We start from the raw sequence: 20,147 nt of genomic DNA, 5'->3' as shown, positions 1-20,147 counted from the left end.
CTACCTATATAACTTCAGGTGCCCCCCTACCGTGCCCAAATGAAACAAAACACAAATAATAAACAAGAAACACCTAAATTAAACAAATAATAAACTAGAATACTAATAGAAATCTAATCATAATGAAATCAAGCAAATTGACTGAGAATAACCAAAAAACTAAATACTCACTAAACAAAATAATAAACTAAACAGCACTAAGTACTACAACTAAATAAATAGCTCCAACACCTATCCTGACTCCTCTTCCAGAAACAGGAGAAAAAATGGGTTCAACTCAAATGATACCCACCCCCCAAACCTGGCTGGGACATCCTCAACAGATCTTAAGACACGTTACAAGTGTAAGGGGTCAATTCTTAATACAGTTTTCGAGTTTTGGCAGTGTTATTTTTCCCGTTTTGCTGATATTTTAATTCATCCGACAGGACAGTGATTCCTATAGGCTGCGGGGATTTGGCGACGTCTATTAAGGGACACCGTAGCGCTCCCTCTCGCCCTCTCTCTCTCTCCACTGCCGGTCCTGTGTGTGTGAGTAAGTGCAGCGTGGCCGCAGCAGGTGCGGACACAAATTGTTTGTTGCGGTGAGTTTGCTGAAAGTAACTTTAATGTCAACGGAGATCACTCAGAAAACGTTCCGCAAATATTAACCTTTATTCCGTCCCTAGAGCCAGCGTACAGCTGTGTGCGTGAGGGTGAGACTGTATCAGCGTCGGCATAAATGCGCGCTGTAATCTTCAGTCATAAGAGTAATACTTGTAAGTAATGCGCCGGAACAATTAACAGATACTTCACTATTGTGTGCGTGACATTAAGTTAAGTTCTCTTTTCCTGTTTTAGTAATTGCTCTCAAGACAATAAGGACGGCGTGGATCCCTGCTTTATTTTAAATGAATTAAATGTATGACATGATGTGTTTTATGATTGTCAATGTTTTCAAACATTTTGATAAACTGGTTTAAATTGTTTGAACTAACTACAACAAGTTTGTTTTATAGGGCTGCCTTATTTGACCTTATTTAAATTTAGTTTCTTTCTGATTTATTGGTTTGATTATTGTGCTTTTTGTTTTATTTTATTTTGTTCTATGGGAATGTGCAATATGGTTGACTGGTACGTATTAAATAAATTGTATATTTCTGAAATCACAGCCTCTTCTGCTGATGTTTTAATGTTCCTGACAGGACGGTGATTCTTATAGGCTGCAGGGAGTCGGCGAAGTCTATTTAGAGACCCCCTATCTCTTCCCTTCTCCCCCTCTCTCTCTCCCCCCACTGCCGGTCCTGTGTGTGTGAGGAAGTGTTGCGTGGGCCGAGCAGGGATGGATTTATAAAAGAGTGCGTAGGATTCTTACTAAAAGTGTGCTTATGCCCAAAAGCAGGAAATGGCGTAAGCCAAAGCTAATTCCGATTTATAAAACCGTGCGCACGCAAAACCTGAACTCCAAATCCGCTCTCCACACGCTCAATTTCTACTATAAATGGTCAATGCATAGCACGTCACGAATATTAAATTATGAAGCTGTCCAATGGTTTTCCACCGCGAGTCCTGACGGAGGCACGGCATCAAGCGATGTGAAGAGGAAGTAAAACTTTCAGACACTGACATCGAGGTGTTTGTTAGTGAGATGGAGGTGAAGAGCGACTTATGGGACAGCTGTGATGTCACTAATAAAGGAAATACACTGATACTCTGCCGCTGCTGCTGTGGATAACACAATGTGTGAGAATAGAAATCGCTGAACCCTCGCTTCCTCCTCATCCTTCCATTCGCATGCACACATCGTCCAGAACCCCCCACCGGGGTCACGGTAGTATTTATCCATTTAGAGAATCGGACCGCTTCCCTCACATCAGTGGATCCTTGCCTCCACTCTGGGATCTTATTTGGAAAGTTTATTCATTTCTTGTAAGTGATCTCCTGTGCGCTCTGCCCGCTCTCTGTGCGCTCTGCGCCACTGCGCTCTCTGCGGTCTGCGCGCTCTGCTGAATTATGTTGAATTTCATTTAAAACAATAATAAACAGACAAATAAATTTACATGACAATTGTTTACAGTGCGGGAGTTACACTCCAACAGACCGCATCACACTCGCGCTGTGGGTTTTACGCGGTGTCATTGCCGCCGGTCTACGGGGAGTATGACGGAAGTTGCATGTGCGCAGGACATCAGCTCCTGTGGAAACACACGAGCAAAGCGATGACGGAAGCGACGCTGATGGGATCGGTCCCAGAATTTCCTTGTGGTTAACTCTTTAGATTTGGAAGGGTCGAACATCAAAGCAGCAAACACAAAAACCTGAAGGGAACAACCTAAACTTAACTACTGAAATTAATGGAACCAAAAGACATGTTCCTATTGTAGCAGCCGATTGTCAAACAGATAAACGTATCAAATCAAACTTCGAATTATACTAATCAAAGGGCCACTGTTGCACCATGGGTTGTGGTGTACGCGGATGGGAAAAACATAGTGTCCAAACAGATGTCCAGTTTCTGCGAAAAGCGTGGTTTATTTAACCAAACAGCGAGCAAACAAAGAACAAAGAAAATTCCTGTGCCTCTCCCGCTCCGGTAAAAAACCATTTGCCCACCCAGGTGCATGCTGGTCCCTTACCGACAGCCTACCTATATAACTTCAGGTGCCCCCCTACCGTGCCCAAATGAAACAAAACACAAATAATAAACAAGAAACACCTAAAGTAAACAAATAATAAACTAGAATACTAATAGAAATCTAATCATAATGAAATCAAGCAAATTGACTGAGAATAACCAAAAAACTAAATACTCACTAAACAAAATAATAAACTAAACAGCACTAAGTACTACAACTAAATAAATAGCTCCAACATTCCGGCCCCTAATTGTGCACTAAATCACAATTACTTTAATTTATCAAAGGAGCTATTCCCTCCACCCAATCTATGACTAGACAGTTCATGCATTAGCTTCAGTTCACTTTCTTCTTTATGATGTACCTGAAACAACAAAAGAGAGATATAGAGAAAAAGAGGGAGGGGGAGAGAGAGAAAGTCCATGGTGTCACATTCCTGCTTCCAACAGCAGGCAGAGCTTCGTCACAGGCCTCTCCAGAATGCTGGTCCTGGTCCGAAGGCGCACAGAGCGTACCAGGCCCTTTGCATCTGCTCTCACATCCAAGATTCTCCCCATCAGCCAAGATCGATGGGGAGATGGGGCTGCAGCGTCTGCAATGAGGACGATGTCTCCAGGAACGAGATTTCTCCTTGGTCTTGTCCATTTCTGTCTCTCTTGCATCATTGGTAAGTATTCAGCAATCCATCTCTTCCAAAACAGTTCTGCCATGTATTGTATTTGCTTCCACCTTTTCCTGATGTACAAATCATTGCGGTCAAACAGTCCTGGTGGCATGATTGGCTTCCCCTTTAACATCAGAATGTGGTTAGGTGTGAGTGCCTCCAGGTCGTCCGGGTCATCAGAGACTTTAGTGATGGGTCTGTCATTCAATATGGCCTCAGCCTCACAAAAAACAGTTTGGAGCCCTTCATCATCGAGAATTTGCTGTTTGAGAACTGAAGTCAGAACACTTTTCACAGAGCGAATCAGGCGCTCCCAAACACCACCATGATGGGAAGCTGCTGGTGTGTTAAAGCTCCATTTTATGCCATCCTGGACCAACGCTCTCTGAATTTTGCCATGATTTAAACCAGCCAGACTTTCCTTCAGCTCCCGGTTAGCTCCAACAAAGTTTGTGCCGTTATCAGACCTGATGGTGGAGATTGGGCCTCGTCTACAGATGAACCTCCGGACAGCATTTATACAGGAATCTGTATCCAACATATGTGCCACCTCCAAATGCACAGCACGGCTAGTCAGACAGGTGAAAAGCACTCCATACCTTTTAAGAAGACTTCTGCCTCTTTTAACCTCAATGGGCCCGAAATAGTCAACTCCAACATCTGTGAAAGGGGCTCTATCAGGCACCACTCTTTCCTCAGGCAAGTCCGCCATCTTCTGTTCAAGGAGTTTCCCTCTGTTGCGTCTGCAAACAACACAGTCAGATATAACTTTCCTTGCAGCAGAGTTTGCATTGATGATCCAGTACCTCTGCCGCAGCCTGGACAGCATGTAATTTCTTCCTGCATGTCCCAGTTGATGATGAATATGACGCAGAATCAGTACGGATACATGCAAATCTTTGGACAAAATGACTGGATGTTTGGACTCTGTTGGTAATGCTGATTTATCCAGCCGACCACCTACTCTGAGGATTCCATTATCCATCACCGGATCCAGTCTGTACAGAGGACTCCCTTTTGCAACAATTTTACAACCATTCTTCAATGAGGAAATTTCAGCTTTAAATTTGTGTTCTTGTACATACTGAATGACTGACTGTTCTGCTTTTTCCAGATCTTCAGGAGTCAAGATTTGTCCTTTGAGTGTGGCTTTAAAGCTCTGAATTTTCCTTTTCACTTCCTGCTCTTTTGGCTCCAGCTTGTCCTGGCTGAGATATTTAGAGGCACACAGCTCCTTTCTCTTCTGTCCCAATAACACAAGAGTTCTCTTGACCTTCAGCAACCAGGCAACAGACCTTTTTAGTCTCGTCCAGGATGAAAAGTAACAGAGCAGGCGATCTGTGGCACTTTCAGAATCCACAACAACAGAATTTACAGTCAACTCCCTTTTGACCTCTGGGTCATCTGCAGGAATAACATGAAGATCAGCATCCAATTTAGGCCAAACCTCCTTTGGCCCACAGAGAAACTTCGGCCCATTTATCCATCTCCTGCCTGTCAGGAAATTATCTGCCGTCATTCCTCTTGATGCATCATCTGCTGGATTCTCCTTAGAACAAACATATCTCCACTGATCAGTATCTGATGCTCCTCTGATGAAGGAGACTCTGTTTGCCACGAAAGTTTGAAATCGTCTGGTTTCATTACAGATGTATTTAAGAACAGTTGTGCTGTCGGTCCAGAAAACTGATTTTTCCAGCTTAAGTTGCAACTCCTTCTGAAGCATCTTGTCAACTCGAACTGCAAGAACTGCTGCTGTGAGTTCCAGTCGAGGAATTGTTGTCTGCTTGAGTGGAGCAACTCTGGCCTTTCCCAACAGAAATGAAACCTGAACGCTGTCATCCTTTTCCAGTCTCAAATAGGACACTGTTCCATATCCAACTTGGCTGGCGTCAGAGAAGTGGTGAAGCTGTGCAGTGGCAGGGTCTCCAAAGTCTCTGGGTTTCATACAGCGATCCACATTGAATTCAGCCACCTTCTGAAGATCCTCCAACCACTCAAACCACTTCTTGGAGAGAGAATGGGGGATAGCTTCATCCCACCCCAAGCTTCTCCTACAAAGCTCCTGTAACAACAGCTTGGCTGGAATGGTGAGTGGGGACAAAAAACCTAAGGGGTCATAAAGTGAGCTGACCACTGACAAAATACCTCTTCTTGTCTGTGGCTGTTCTTGCACTGAGGTTCTAAACTTGAATTTGTCAGTTTCAATGCACCACTGTAGCCCCAAAGCTCGATCCATCGGAAGCTGGTCCACATCCAAATCCAGCTCCATCACTTCCTTTGCTCTGCAGTCTTCAGCAATTGACAGCAGCACTGTTCGGCTGTTGCTGATCCATTTGGAAAGATTAAATCCTCCTTTGTGACAAAGCGCAGTCACATCCTTGACCACTTGCACTGCCACCTCCTCTGAGGCCACTGATTTCAAGCAATCATCGACATAAAAATTACACTTTACTGTATTGACCACTTCATGGGGGAAATGTTCGGCATTGTCATCTGCTGTTCTCCTCAATGCATAATTTGCACAGCTTGGTGACGACACAGCTCCAAACAAATGAACTTTCATGCGATGTTCCACTGGAGCCTGTGAAACGTCTCCCCCAGGCCACCAGAAAAAGCGGAGAAAGTTGATGTGCTTTTCAGAAACATGAACTTGGTGATACATTGCTTGGATGTCGGCCATTACTGCAACGGGCTCTTGTCTAAATCGAACAAGGACTCCAACTAGAGAGTTGGTAAAGTCAGGGCCCTGTAAAAGCTGACAGTTCAGTGACGTCCCTTTGTATGCTGCTCCACAGTCAAAAACAACTCGCAGCTTGCCTTTTCTGGGATGATAAACCCCGTGATGAGGGATATACCATACATTTCCATCACTCTGTTTAAGTTGATCAGAAGGCACCACTTCAGCATATCCTTGAGCCACCATGTTGTTTAAAAATGTGATGTACTCTCCTTTAAATTGACCATTCTTGGCAAACTTTCTTTTCAGGCTCTGGAGGCGCTGTTCTGCAACATGACGATTATTTGGCATGAGAGGGTTTTCCTGCCTGAAGGGTAAGTCAATGCAGTAATGGCTTCCAATTAACTTTGTGGTGTTATTCATAACATTCATAAACTTGACATCCTCTCTGGACATTTCAATCTGTTCATCTGATGACCTCTCATTAAAATCATGGTTAAACTGTTTAACCAGCATTTCTTGAAGATGTTCAACAGAGATCCGGTTGGATGTTACAACAGAGCAGTCACTTTTATTCTTGTTGCTCCCACCACGAAGTGGACCATTAATGACCCAACCGACCCTGGTTCTGACAGCATAAGGTCCTTCATCCTGGCTGTTTATGAGCTCCCAAGGCTCCATCACTTTTGGTGCATCAGTTCCAATGAGCAGATCAACACCTTCCTCAATGTCATGAAGTTGAACAGCCTTGAGATACGACCACTGATCAACGTCCTCTTGTCGTGGAATATTGAGTGATGAGACAGGCATGTTCTTTTGTGTTAAAACATCAGGTAACTCAATAAAGTCATTCATATTCAGACCAGACACTTCCAGACCTGACAACACATGAGCATTTACTATCTTCTTTTGACCCATTGTTCTTAACAGAATACTTGTCCTTTTACCTCTCACATTCAATTTTCTTGCCAAGTTCTCCGTACAAAATGTTCCTGAGCTCCCAGGATCCAAGAAAGCATACGTCTGCACAGTTTTGTTGCTCCTCTGACTCTTGACTTTGACTGCAACAATAGAAAAAATGGAGGCATCTTCCTGACCGGCCCCAATATGGCCACAGGTCTGAAACACTGCAGGTGAAACATTTGAAGAGCTCACAGACTGTTGATCAGAGGGTGTGGCTTTATCCTGACGCTCTATATGAAGGACACTTGGGTGCTTTTGGTGACACACGTTGCAATCCAAACGACTCCTGCAGTATTTGCTAGTGTGGCCTTTTTTCAGGCAACCAAAACAGATTCCTTTTTCTTTAATGAAATTAATCTTGTCCCTGTGTACTGTCATCTTGAACTGTGAGCATTGGTCCATTGAATGATTAACTTGTGAACAGAACAGGCAGTTGAGAGTGGAGGACTTGATCTTGTTTCCTGTATGTTGAGTTATGACTCCATCCTTTACTGTAGTGACGTTAGTAGCAAAGCTGCTTCCCTTTTTCCTTTGTTTGAAGTGACTAACAGTGGAAGCTTTGGAGTTGGTGAGCTGTGGGTCTTGAATGTTGCCAAAAACTGGATCTGAAGCAATTTTGACTTGTCTTTCAATGAAACCAACAAGATCAGCGAACATTGCTCTGTTACCTCTTCGTTCTTGCAGATCACAAGCAACATTTCTCCATCTTTCCCTTAACTTGTAAGGAAGTTTCACAATGATGCTCCTCATGTTAGATGGTAAGTCCAGCTCTTTCATGTTCAGCAGTTGCTCTGTTAAGTTTGAACATCCACGTAGAAACAAAGAGAATGATTGCAACCCTTTAATGTCCTCACTTTTTACAGGTGTCCAGGTAAGTATTTTTTCCATGTATGCAGCTGCAATTTTGTGTTCATTTCCAAAGTGCTCCGCAAGAAGACTCTTGGCTCGGTGGTATCCCTGCTCTGAAGGCAAGTGCTGACAACTGTGCACCAGGTCTTTTGGCTGCCCCCTGGTGTACTGTTCAAGAAAGTGCAAACAGTCACTCCAATTGTCTGTTTTCTCCTCCACTCCATTTTCAAAAGCTCTGATGAAAGACCTGTATTGGAGTGGGTCTCCATCAAAAACAGGGATATTCCTAGATGGGAGGTTAGAGCACAGATTTTGTTGGACAAGCAACGCAGCAATGTCATTTTGTCTTTGCATAATGTTCACAATGTCATTTTGATGGTTGTCAGTCAGAGCAGTTTGATGGTGAGCATGTCCCATTTGAGTTCCATTTACAGTTTGCATCACATGAACTGGAGCTTCAACTTTTAATGTCATTTCATCCATTTGTTTTTGTTTAGGCTTAACCACTGGTGGTTGGAGTTCAGGAGCAGACAAACCAAGAGCATGATCTTTTTTTTTTATTTTATCAGGCACAAAGGTGTTGGCATGGGGATTTAATTCACTCGCACCGTGAGAGTTGTTCCTTTCAAAATAAGAGTTCATGCCGTTTGAATGTTTTGAGCCACACTGTGAACGGATTTCCAAGACTTGAAGCTTTGCCTTTGTTGCTGCCAGTTCCGTTTCAAGCTCAAATTGTTCCTTTTCTCTCCTCAGTTTTTCCTGTTGCGCTTCTATTTGATGTTTCCTTTTTTGCGCAGCGATGCGCTCCACAAGCGCTGCCTTATCGGCCTCAGCTTTGATACGTGCAGATGATATTGATGAACTCCGTGATAGTCGGGAGTGTGATCTTAGCGAACTTGATTTTATACTTGCAACATTGGAGGCACTATCTTCAGGATGTATTCCATCAGCAACACATTGATTGTCAGGATCGTCTTTATTTGTTTCAACATATGGATGACCCGCCTCAAAGAGCCAGCCTTTTACGTTGTCAGTGAAATCACAAAGCATTGTCATTTTTTCCAAGAAGTATTTGCTTTGCCTTTCAACTTCATCTTTGGGCAAAGGTAGACTCATAAAAGATGTATGGGTTTCATTTGCGTCTTGGTAACATTGCATGAACACAGCAAGCTCATTCTTTACTGAATCAACGTTTTGTATTGATGCCATCAACGCACTCATATGTTCCATGCATCTTTTAGCTTGTTTGCATTTTGCACTCCTTTTTTCCTGATACCTTATCACAATGTATTCCATTCCTTTAGAAGACATTTTAACAACTCTTTTTGATGACGGCTCTTCAGCCTCCGTTGCAGCAACATCAGACATTTTTCCGTTTCTTTTAATTGCTTTCTTTCCTTTTTTATTACACCAATGACAGTCCACAAGCGCACATAAGAGCAAGTTGCAACCACACGATGCTTATTGGTCCGCAGATCCTCTTCATCAAACAAACACACACTGCGGCCGGCTTTTTATGAATAAATGAATGCGCCGTGGCCGTGCGTAAAAGTAGACATGTAGCGATTCAACCATGCACTCATTGAACTCCATGTATTGTGAGATACTGTGTCAAACTCCACTCGTTTGGCCGTTTTCCATTACAGCTTTTTACAGTTATATCACATACCGGTTTCTTTGAGAAGGTTGAACGTCTTGTCGATCTGGGCCAGAAGCAGCATGCGCGCCGTGGCTGAGTCCAAAAGGTGATTAAACAATCTCTGCTTTCCATTCGTCCATAATGCGCACAATGCAACAAGTCCAGTGTTGAAGCTTATTTCCTTTGAGTCCAAGGGCAGGTTTTTTACTTATGTAGCAGCCGATTGTCAAACAGATAAACGTATCAAATCAAACTTCGAATTATACTAATCAAAGGGCCACTGTTGCACCATGGGTTGTGGTGTACGCGGATGGGAAAAACATAGTGTCCAAACAGATGTCCAGTTTCTGCGAAAAGCGTGGTTTATTTAACCAAACAGCGAGCAAACAAAGAAGAAAGAAAATTCCTGTGCCTCTCCCGCTCCGGTAAAAAACCATTTGCCCACCCAGGTGCATGCTGGTCCCTTACCGACAGCCTACCTATATAACTTCAGGTGCCCCCCTACCGTGCCCAAATGAAACAAAACACAAATAATAAACAAGAAACACCTAAATTAAACAAATAATAAACTAGAATACTAATAGAAATCTAATCATAATGAAATCAAGCAAATTGACTGAGAATAACCAAAAAACTAAATACTCACTAAACAAAATAATAAACTAAACAGCACTAAGTACTACAACTAAATAAATAGCTCCAACACCTATCCTGACTCCTCTTCCAGAAACAGGAGAAAAAATGGGTTCAACTCAAATGATACCCACCCCCCAAACCTGGCTGGGACATCCTCAACAGATCTTAAGACACGTTACAAGTGTAAGGGGTCAATTCTTAATACAGTTTTCGAGTTTTGGCAGTGTTATTTTTCCCGTTTTGCTGATATTTTAATTCATCCGACAGGACAGTGATTCCTATAGGCTGCGGGGATTTGGCGACGTCTATTAAGGGACACCGTAGCGCTCCCTCTCGCCCTCTCTCTCTCTCCACTGCCGGTCCTGTGTGTGTGAGTAAGTGCAGCGTGGCCGCAGCAGGTGCGGACACAAATTGTTTGTTGCGGTGAGTTTGCTGAAAGTAACTTTAATGTCAACGGAGATCACTCAGAAAACGTTCCGCAAATATTAACCTTTATTCCGTCCCTAGAGCCAGCGTACAGCTGTGTGCGTGAGGGTGAGACTGTATCAGCGTCGGCATAAATGCGCGCTGTAATCTTCAGTCATAAGAGTAATACTTGTAAGTAATGCGCCGGAACAATTAACAGATACTTCACTATTGTGTGCGTGACATTAAGTTAAGTTCTCTTTTCCTGTTTTAGTAATTGCTCTCAAGACAATAAGGACGGCGTGGATCCCTGCTTTATTTTAAATGAATTAAATGTATGACATGATGTGTTTTATGATTGTCAATGTTTTCAAACATTTTGATAAACTGGTTTAAATTGTTTGAACTAACTACAACAAGTTTGTTTTATAGGGCTGCCTTATTTGACCTTATTTAAATTTAGTTTCTTTCTGATTTATTGGTTTGATTATTGTGCTTTTTGTTTTATTTTATTTTGTTCTATGGGAATGTGCAATATGGTTGACTGGTACGTATTAAATAAATTGTATATTTCTGAAATCACAGCCTCTTCTGCTGATGTTTTAATGTTCCTGACAGGACGGTGATTCTTATAGGCTGCAGGGAGTCGGCGAAGTCTATTTAGAGACCCCCTATCTCTTCCCTTCTCCCCCTCTCTCTCTCCCCCCACTGCCGGTCCTGTGTGTGTGAGGAAGTGTTGCGTGGGCCGAGCAGGGATGGATTTATAAAAGAGTGCGTAGGATTCTTACTAAAAGTGTGCTTATGCCCAAAAGCAGGAAATGGCGTAAGCCAAAGCTAATTCCGATTTATAAAACCGTGCGCACGCAAAACCTGAACTCCAAATCCGCTCTCCACACGCTCAATTTCTACTATAAATGGTCAATGCATAGCACGTCACGAATATTAAATTATGAAGCTGTCCAATGGTTTTCCACCGCGAGTCCTGACGGAGGCACGGCATCAAGCGATGTGAAGAGGAAGTAAAACTTTCAGACACTGACATCGAGGTGTTTGTTAGTGAGATGGAGGTGAAGAGCGACTTATGGGACAGCTGTGATGTCACTAATAAAGGAAATACACTGATACTCTGCCGCTGCTGCTGTGGATAACACAATGTGTGAGAATAGAAATCGCTGAACCCTCGCTTCCTCCTCATCCTTCCATTCGCATGCACACATCGTCCAGAACCCCCCACCGGGGTCACGGTAGTATTTATCCATTTAGAGAATCGGACCGCTTCCCTCACATCAGTGGATCCTTGCCTCCACTCTGGGATCTTATTTGGAAAGTTTATTCATTTCTTGTAAGTGATCTCCTGTGCGCTCTGCCCGCTCTCTGTGCGCTCTGCGCCACTGCGCTCTCTGCGGTCTGCGCGCTCTGCTGAATTATGTTGAATTTCATTTAAAACAATAATAAACAGACAAATAAATTTACATGACAATTGTTTACAGTGCGGGAGTTACACTCCAACAGACCGCATCACACTCGCGCTGTGGGTTTTACGCGGTGTCATTGCCGCCGGTCTACGGGGAGTATGACGGAAGTTGCATGTGCGCAGGACATCAGCTCCTGTGGAAACACACGAGCAAAGCGATGACGGAAGCGACGCTGATGGGATCGGTCCCAGAATTTCCTTGTGGTTAACTCTTTAGATTTGGAAGGGTCGAACATCAAAGCAGCAAACACAAAAACCTGAAGGGAACAACCTAAACTTAACTACTGAAATTAATGGAACCAAAAGACATGTTCCTATCCTGACTCCTCTTCCAGAAACAGGAGAAAAAATGGGTTCAACTCAAATGATACCCACCCCCCGAACCTGGCTGGGACATCCTCAACAGATCTTAAGACACGTTACAAGTGTAAGGGGTCAATTCTTAATACAGTTTTCGAGTTTTGGCAGTGTTATTTTTCCCGTTTTGCTGATATTTTAATTCATCCGACAGGACAGTGATTCCTATAGGCTGCGGGGATTTGGCGACGTCTATTAAGGGACATCGTAGCGCTCCCTCTCGCCCTCTCTCTCTCTCCACTGCCGGTCCTGTGTGTGTGAGTAAGTGCATTGTGGCCGCAGCAGGTGCGGACACAAATTGTTTGTTGCGGTGAGTTTGCTGAAAGTAACTTTAATGTCAACGGAGATCACTCAGAAAACGTTCCGCAAATATTAACCTTTATTCCGTCCCTAGAGCCAGCGTACAGCTGTGTGCGTGAGGGTGAGACTGTATCAGCGTCGGCATAAATGCGCGCTGTAATCTTCAGTCATAAGAGTAATACTTGTAAGTAATGCGCCGGAACAATTAACAGAGTCTTCACTATTGTGTGCGTGACATTAAGTTAAGTTGTCTTTTCCTGTTTTAGTAATTGCTCTCAAGACAATAAGGACGGCGTGGATCCCTGCTTTATTTTAAATGAATTAAAGGTATGACATAATGATGTGTTTTATGATTGTCAATGTTTTCAAACATTTTGATAAACTGGTTTAAATTGTGTGAACTAACTACAACAAGTTTGTTTTATAGGGCTGCCTTATTTGACCTTATTTAAATTTAGTTTCTTTCTGATTTATTGGTTTGATTATTGTGCTTTTTGTTTTATTTTATTTTGTTCTATGGGAATGTGCAATATGGTTGACTGGTACGTATTAAATAAATTGTATATTTCTGAAATCACAGCCTCTTCTGCTGATGTTTTAATGTTCCTGACAGGACGGTGATTCTTATAGGCTGCAGGGAGTCGGCGAAGTCTATTTAGGGACCCCCTAACTCTTCCCTTCTCCCCCTCTCTCTCTCCCCCCACTGCCGGTCCTGTGTGTGTGAGGAAGTGTTGCGTGGGCCGAGCAGGGATGGATTTATAAAAGAGTGCGTAGGATTCTTACTAAAAGTGTGCTTATGCCCAAAAGCAGGAAATGGCGTAAGCCAAAGCTAATTCCGATTTATAAAACCGTGCGCACGCAAAACCTGAACTCCAAATCCGCTCTCCACACGCTCAATTTCTACTATAAATGGTCAATGCATAGCACGTCACGAATATTAAATTATGAAGCTGACCAATGGTTTTCCACCGCGAGTCCTGACGGAGGCACGGCATCAAGCGATGTGAAGAGGAAGTAAAACTTTCAGACACTGACATCGAGGTGTTTGTTAGTGAGATGGAGGTGAAGAGCGACTTATGGGACAGCTGTGATGTCACTAATAAAGGAAATACACTGATACTCTGCCGCTGCTGCTGTGGATAACACAATGTGTGAGAATAGAAATCGCTGAACCCTCGCTTACTCCTCATCCTTCCATTCGCATGCACACATCGTCCAGAACCCCCCACCGGGGTCACGGTAGTATTTATCCATTTAGAGAATCGGACCGCTTCCCTCACATCAGTGGATCCTTGCCTCCACTCTGGGATCTTATTTGGAAAGTTTATTCATTTCTTGTAAGTGATCTCCTGTGCGCTCTGCCCGCTCTCTGTGCGCTCTGCGCCACTGCGCTCTCTGCGGTCTGCGCGCTCTGCTGAATTATGTTGAATTTCATTTAAAACAATAATAAACAGACAAATAAATTTACATGACAATTGTTTACAGTGCGGGAGTTACACTCCAACAGAACGCATCACACTCGCGCTGTGGGTTTTACGCGGTGTCATTGCCGCCGGTCTACGGGGAGTATGACGGAAGTTGCATGTGCGCAGGACATCAGCTCCTGTGGAAACACACGAGCAAAGCGATGACGGAAGCGACGCTGATGGGATCGGTCCCAGAATTTCCTTGTGGTTAACTCTTTAGATTTGGAAGGGTCGAACATCAAAGCAGCAAACACAAAAACCTGAAGGGAACAACCTAAACTTAACTACTGAAATTAATGGAACCAAAAGACATGTTCCTATCCTGACTCCTCTTCCAGAAACAGGAGAAAAAATGGGTTCAACTCAAATGATACCCACCCCCCGAACCTGGCTGGGACATCCTCAACAGATCTTAAGACACGTTACAAGTGTAAGGGGTCAATTCTTAATACAGTTTTCGAGTTTTGGCAGTGTTATTTTTCCCGTTTTGCTGATATTTTAATTCATCCGACAGGACAGTGATTCCTATAGGCTGCGGGGATTTGGCGACGTCTATTAAGGGACATCGTAGCGCTCCCTCTCGCCCTCTCTCTCTCTCCACTGCCGGTCCTGTGTGTGTGAGTAAGTGCAGCGTGGCCGCAGCAGGTGCGGACACAAATTGTTTGTTGCGGTGAGTTTGCTGAAAGTAACTTTAATGTCAACGGAGATCACTCAGAAAACGTTCCGCAAATATTAACCTTTATTCCGTCCCTAGAGCCAGCGTACAGCTGTGTGCGTGAGGGTGAGACTGTATCAGCGTCGGCATAAATGCGCGCTGTAATCTTCAGTCATAAGAGTAATACTTGTAAGTAATGCGCCGGAACAATTAACAGAGTCTTCACTATTGTGTGCGTGACATTAAGTTAAGTTGTCTTTTCCTGTTTTAGTAATTGCTCTCAAGACAATAAGGACGGCGTGGATCCCTGCTTTATTTTAAATGAATTAAAGGTATGACATAATGATGTGTTTTATGATTGTCAATGTTTTCAAACATTTTGATAAACTGGTTTAAATTGTGTGAACTAACTACAACAAGTTTGTTTTATAGGGCTGCCTTATTTGACCTTATTTAAATTTAGTTTCTTTCTGATTTATTGGTTTGATTATTGTGCATTTTGTTTTATTTTATTTTGTTCTATGGGAATGTGCAATATGGTTGACTGGTACGTATTAAATGAATTGTATATTTCTGAAATCACAGCCTCTTCTGCTGATGTTTTAATGTTCCTGACAGGACGGTGATTCTTATAGGCTGCAGGGAGTCGGCGAAGTCTATTTAGGGACCCCGTAACTCTTCCCTTCTCCCCCTCTCTCTCTCCCCCCACTGCCGGTCCTGTGTGTGTGAGGAAGTGTTGCGTGGGCCGAGCAGGGATGGATTTATAAAAGAGTGCGTAGGATTCTTACTAAAAGTGTGCTTATGCCCAAAAGCAGGAAATGGCGTAAGCCAAAGCTAATTCCGATTTATAAAACCGTGCGCACGCAAAACCTGAACTCCAAATCCGCTCTCCACACGCTCAATTTCTACTATAAATGGTCAATGCATAGCACGTCACGAATATTAAATTATGAAGCTGACCAATGGTTTTCCACCGCGAGTCCTGACGGAGGCACGGCATCAAGCGATGTGAAGAGGAAGTAAAACTTTCAGACACTGACATCGAGGTGTTTGTTAGTGAGATGGAGGTGAAGAGCGACTTATGGGACAGCTGTGATGTCACTAATAAAGGAAATACACTGATACTCTGCCGCTGCTGCTGTGGATAACACAATGTGTGAGAATAGAAATCGCTGAACCCTCGCTTCCTCCTCATCCTTCCATTCGCATGCACACATCGTCCAGAACCCCCCACCGGGGTCACGGTAGTATTTATCCATTTAGAGAATCGGACCGCTTCCCTCACATCAGTGGATCCTTGCCTCCACTCTGGGATCTTATTTGGAAAGTTTATTCATTTCTTGTAAGTGATCTCCTGTGCGCTCTGCCCGCTCTCTGTGCGCTCTGCGCCACTGCGCTCTCTGCGGTCTGCGCGCTCTGCTGAATTATGTTGAATTTCATTTAAAACAATAATAAACAGACAAATAAATTTACATGACAATTGTTTACAGTGCGGGAGTTACACTCCAACAGAACGCATCACACTCGCGCTGTGGGTTTTACGCGGTGTCATTGCCGCCGTTCTACGGGGAGTATGACGGAAGTTGCATGTGCGCAGGACATCAGCTCCTGTGGAAACACACGAGCAAAGCGATGACGGAAGCGACGCTGATGGGATCGGTCCCAGAATTTCCTTGTGGTTAACTCTTTAGATTTGGAAGGGTCGAACATCAAAGCAGCAAACACAAAAACCTGAAGGGAACAACCTAAACTTAACTACTGAAATTAATGGAACCAAAAGACATGTTCCTATCCTGACTCCTCTTCCAGAAACAGGAGAAAAAATGGGTTCAACTCAAATGATACCCACCCCCCGAACCTGGCTGGGACATCCTCAACAGATCTTAAGACACGTTACAAGTGTAAGGGGTCAATTCTTAATACAGTTTTCGAGTTTTGGCAGTGTTATTTTTCCCGTTTTGCTGATATTTTAATTCATCCGACAGGACAGTGATTCCTATAGGCTGCGGGGATTTGGCGACGTCTATTAAGGGACACCGTAGCGCTCCCTCTCGCCCTCTCTCTCTCTCCACTGCCGGTCCTGTGTGTGTGAGTAAGTGCAGCGTGGCCGCAGCAGGTGCGGACACAAATTGTTTGTTGCGGTGAGTTTGCTGAAAGTAACTTTAATGTCAACGGAGATCACTCAGAAAACGTTCCGCAAATATTAACCTTTATTCCGTCCCTAGAGCCAGCGTACAAATGTGTGCGTGAGGGTGAGACTGTATCAGCGTCGGCATAAATGCGCGCTGTAATCTTCAGTCATAAGAGTAATACTTGTAAGTAATGCGCCGGAACAATTAACAGAGTCTTCACTATTGTGTGCGTGACATTAAGTTAAGTTGTCTTCTCCTGTTTTAGTAATTGCTCTCAAGACAATAAGGACGGCGTGGATCCCTGCTTTATTTTAAATGAATTAAAGGTATGACATAATGATGTGTTTTATGATTGTCAATGTTTTCAAACATTTTGATAAACTGGTTTAAATTGTGTGAACTAACTACAACAAGTTTGTTTTATAGGGCTGCCTTATTTGACCTTATTTAAATTTAGTTTCTTTCTGATTTATTGGTTTGATTATTGTGCTTTTTGTTTTATTTTATTTTGTTCTATGGGAATGTGCAATATGGTTGACTGGTACGTATTAAATAAATTGTATATTTCTGAAATCACAGCCTCTTCTGCTGATGTTTTAATGTTCCTGACAGGACGGTGATTCTTATAGGCTGCAGGGAGTCGGCGAAGTCTATTTAGGGACCCCGTAACTCTTCCCTTCTCCCCCTCTCTCTCTCCCCCCACTGCCGGTCCTGTGTGTGTGAGGAAGTGTTGCGTGGGCCGAGCAGGGATGGATTTATAAAAGAGTGCGTAGGATTCTTACTAAAAGTGTGCTTATGCCCAAAAGCAGGAAATGGCGTAAGCCAAAGCTAATTCCGATTTATAAAACCGTGCGCACGCAAAACCTGAACTCCAAATCCGCTCTCCACACGCTCAATTTCTACTATAAATGGTCAATGCATAGCACGTCACGAATATTAAATTATGAAGCTGACCAATGGTTTTCCACCGCGAGTCCTGACGGAGGCACGGCATCAAGCGATGTGAAGAGGAAGTAAAACTTTCAGACACTGACATCGAGGTGTTTGTTAGTGAGATGGAGGTGAAGAGCGACTTATGGGACAGCTGTGATGTCACTAATAAAGGAAATACACTGATACTCTGCCGCTGCTGCTGTGGATAACACAATGTGTGAGAATAGAAATCGCTGAACCCTCGCTTACTCCTCATCCTTCCATTCGCATGCACACATCGTCCAGAACCCCCCACCGGGGTCACGGTAGTATTTATCCATTTAGAGAATCGGACCGCTTCCCTCACATCAGTGGATCCTTGCCTCCACTCTGGGATCTTATTTGGAAAGTTTATTCATTTCTTGTAAGTGATCTCCTGTGCGCTCTGCCCGCTCTCTGTGCGCTCTGCGCCACTGCGCTCTCTGCGGTCTGCGCGCTCTGCTGAATTATGTTGAATTTCATTTAAAACAATAATAAACAGACAAATAAATTTACATGACAATTGTTTACAGTGCGGGAGTTACACTCCAACAGAACGCATCACACTCGCGCTGTGGGTTTTACGCGGTGTCATTGCCGCCGGTCTACGGGGAGTATGACGGAAGTTGCATGTGCGCAGGACATCAGCTCCTGTGGAAACACACGAGCAAAGCGATGACGGAAGCGACGCTGATGGGATCGGTCCCAGAATTTCCTTGTGGTTAACTCTTTAGATTTGGAAGGGTCGAACATCAAAGCAGCAAACACAAAAACCTGAAGGGAACAACCTAAACTTAACTACTGAAATTAATGGAACCAAAAGACATGTTCCTATCCTGACTCCTCTTCCAGAAACAGGAGAAAAAATGGGTTCAACTCAAATGATACCCACCCCCCGAACCTGGCTGGGACATCCTCAACAGATCTTAAGACACGTTACAAGTGTAAGGGGTCAATTCTTAATACAGTTTTCGAGTTTTGGCAGTGTTATTTTTCCCGTTTTGCTGATATTTTAATTCATCCGACAGGACAGTGATTCCTATAGGCTGCGGGGATTTGGCGACGTCTATTAAGGGACACCGTAGCGCTCCCTCTCGCCCTCGCCCTCTCTCCACTGCCGGTCCTGTGTGTGTGAGTAAGTGCAGCGTGGCCGCAGCAGGTGCGGACACAAATTGTTTGTTGCGGTGAGTTTGCTGAAAGTAACTTTAATGTCAACGGAGATCACTCAGAAAACGTTCCGCAAATATTAACCTTTATTCCGTCCCTAGAGCCAGCGTACAGCTGTGTGCGTGAGGGTGAGACTGTATCAGCGTCGGCATAAATGCGCGCTGTAATCTTCAGTCATAAGAGTAATACTTGTAAGTAATGCGCCGGAACAATTAACAGAGTCTTCACTATTGTGTGCGTGACATTAAGTTAAGTTGTCTTTTCCTGTTTTAGTAATTGCTCTCAAGACAATAAGGACGGCGTGGATCCCTGCTTTATTTTAAATGAATTAAAGGTATGACATAATGATGTGTTTTATGATTGTCAATGTTTTCAAACATTTTGATGAACTGGTTTAAATTGTGTGAACTAACTACAACAAGTTTGTTTTATAGGGCTGCCTTATTTGACCTTATTTAAATTTAGTTTCTTTCTGATTTATTGGTTTGATTATTGTGCTTTTTGTTTTATTTTATTTTGTTCTATGGGAATGTGCAATATGGTTGACTGGTACGTATTAAATAAATTGTATATTTCTGAAATCACAGCCTCTTCTGCTGATGTTTTAATGTTCCTGACAGGACGGTGATTCTTATAGGCTGCAGGGAGTCGGCGAAGTCTATTTAGGGACCCCGTAACTCTTCCCTTCTCCCCCTCTCTCTCTCCCCCCACTGCCGGTCCTGTGTGTGTGAGGAAGTGTTGCGTGGGCCGAGCAGGGATGGATTTATAAAAGAGTGCGTAGGATTCTTACTAAAAGTGTGCTTATGCCCAAAAGCAGGAAATGGCGTAAGCCAAAGCTAATTCCGATTTATAAAACCGTGCGCACGCAAAACCTGAACTCCAAATCCGCTCTCCACACGCTCAATTTCTACTATAAATGGTCAATGCATAGCACGTCACGAATATTAAATTATGAAGCTGACCAATGGTTTTCCACCGCGAGTCCTGACGGAGGCACGGCATCAAGCGATGTGAAGAGGAAGTAAAACTTTCAGACACTGACATCGAGGTGTTTGTTAGTGAGATGGAGGTTAAGAGCGACTTATGGGACAGCTTTGATGTCACTACTAAAGGAAATACACTGATACTCTGCCGCTGCTGCTGTGGATAACACAATGTGTGAGAATAGAAATCGCTGAACCCTCGCTTCCTCCT

The 20,147-nt window shown here is 43.6% G+C and overlaps 1 protein-coding gene across 1 annotated transcript; it reads right to left on the bottom strand.

Moving 5' to 3' along the window:
• Positions 1 to 3,043: 3,043 nt before the first annotated feature.
• LOC128436340 (uncharacterized) lies at positions 3,044 to 5,884 on the bottom strand. The gene has a single exon (XM_053418124.1). The coding sequence runs from the start codon at positions 5,843 to 5,845 to the stop codon at positions 3,044 to 3,046; it is 2,802 nt and encodes a 933-aa protein (XP_053274099.1). The 5' UTR covers positions 5,846 to 5,884.
• Between the last annotated feature and the right edge of the window lie 14,263 nt (positions 5,885 to 20,147).

Source organism: Pleuronectes platessa, unplaced genomic scaffold (assembly GCF_947347685.1).
Source record: "Pleuronectes platessa unplaced genomic scaffold, fPlePla1.1 scaffold_38, whole genome shotgun sequence".
NCBI lineage: Eukaryota > Metazoa > Chordata > Actinopteri > Pleuronectiformes > Pleuronectidae > Pleuronectes > Pleuronectes platessa.
The sequence above is the reverse complement of the archived record's forward strand: the minus strand, read 5'-3'. Positions and strand labels throughout refer to the sequence as shown.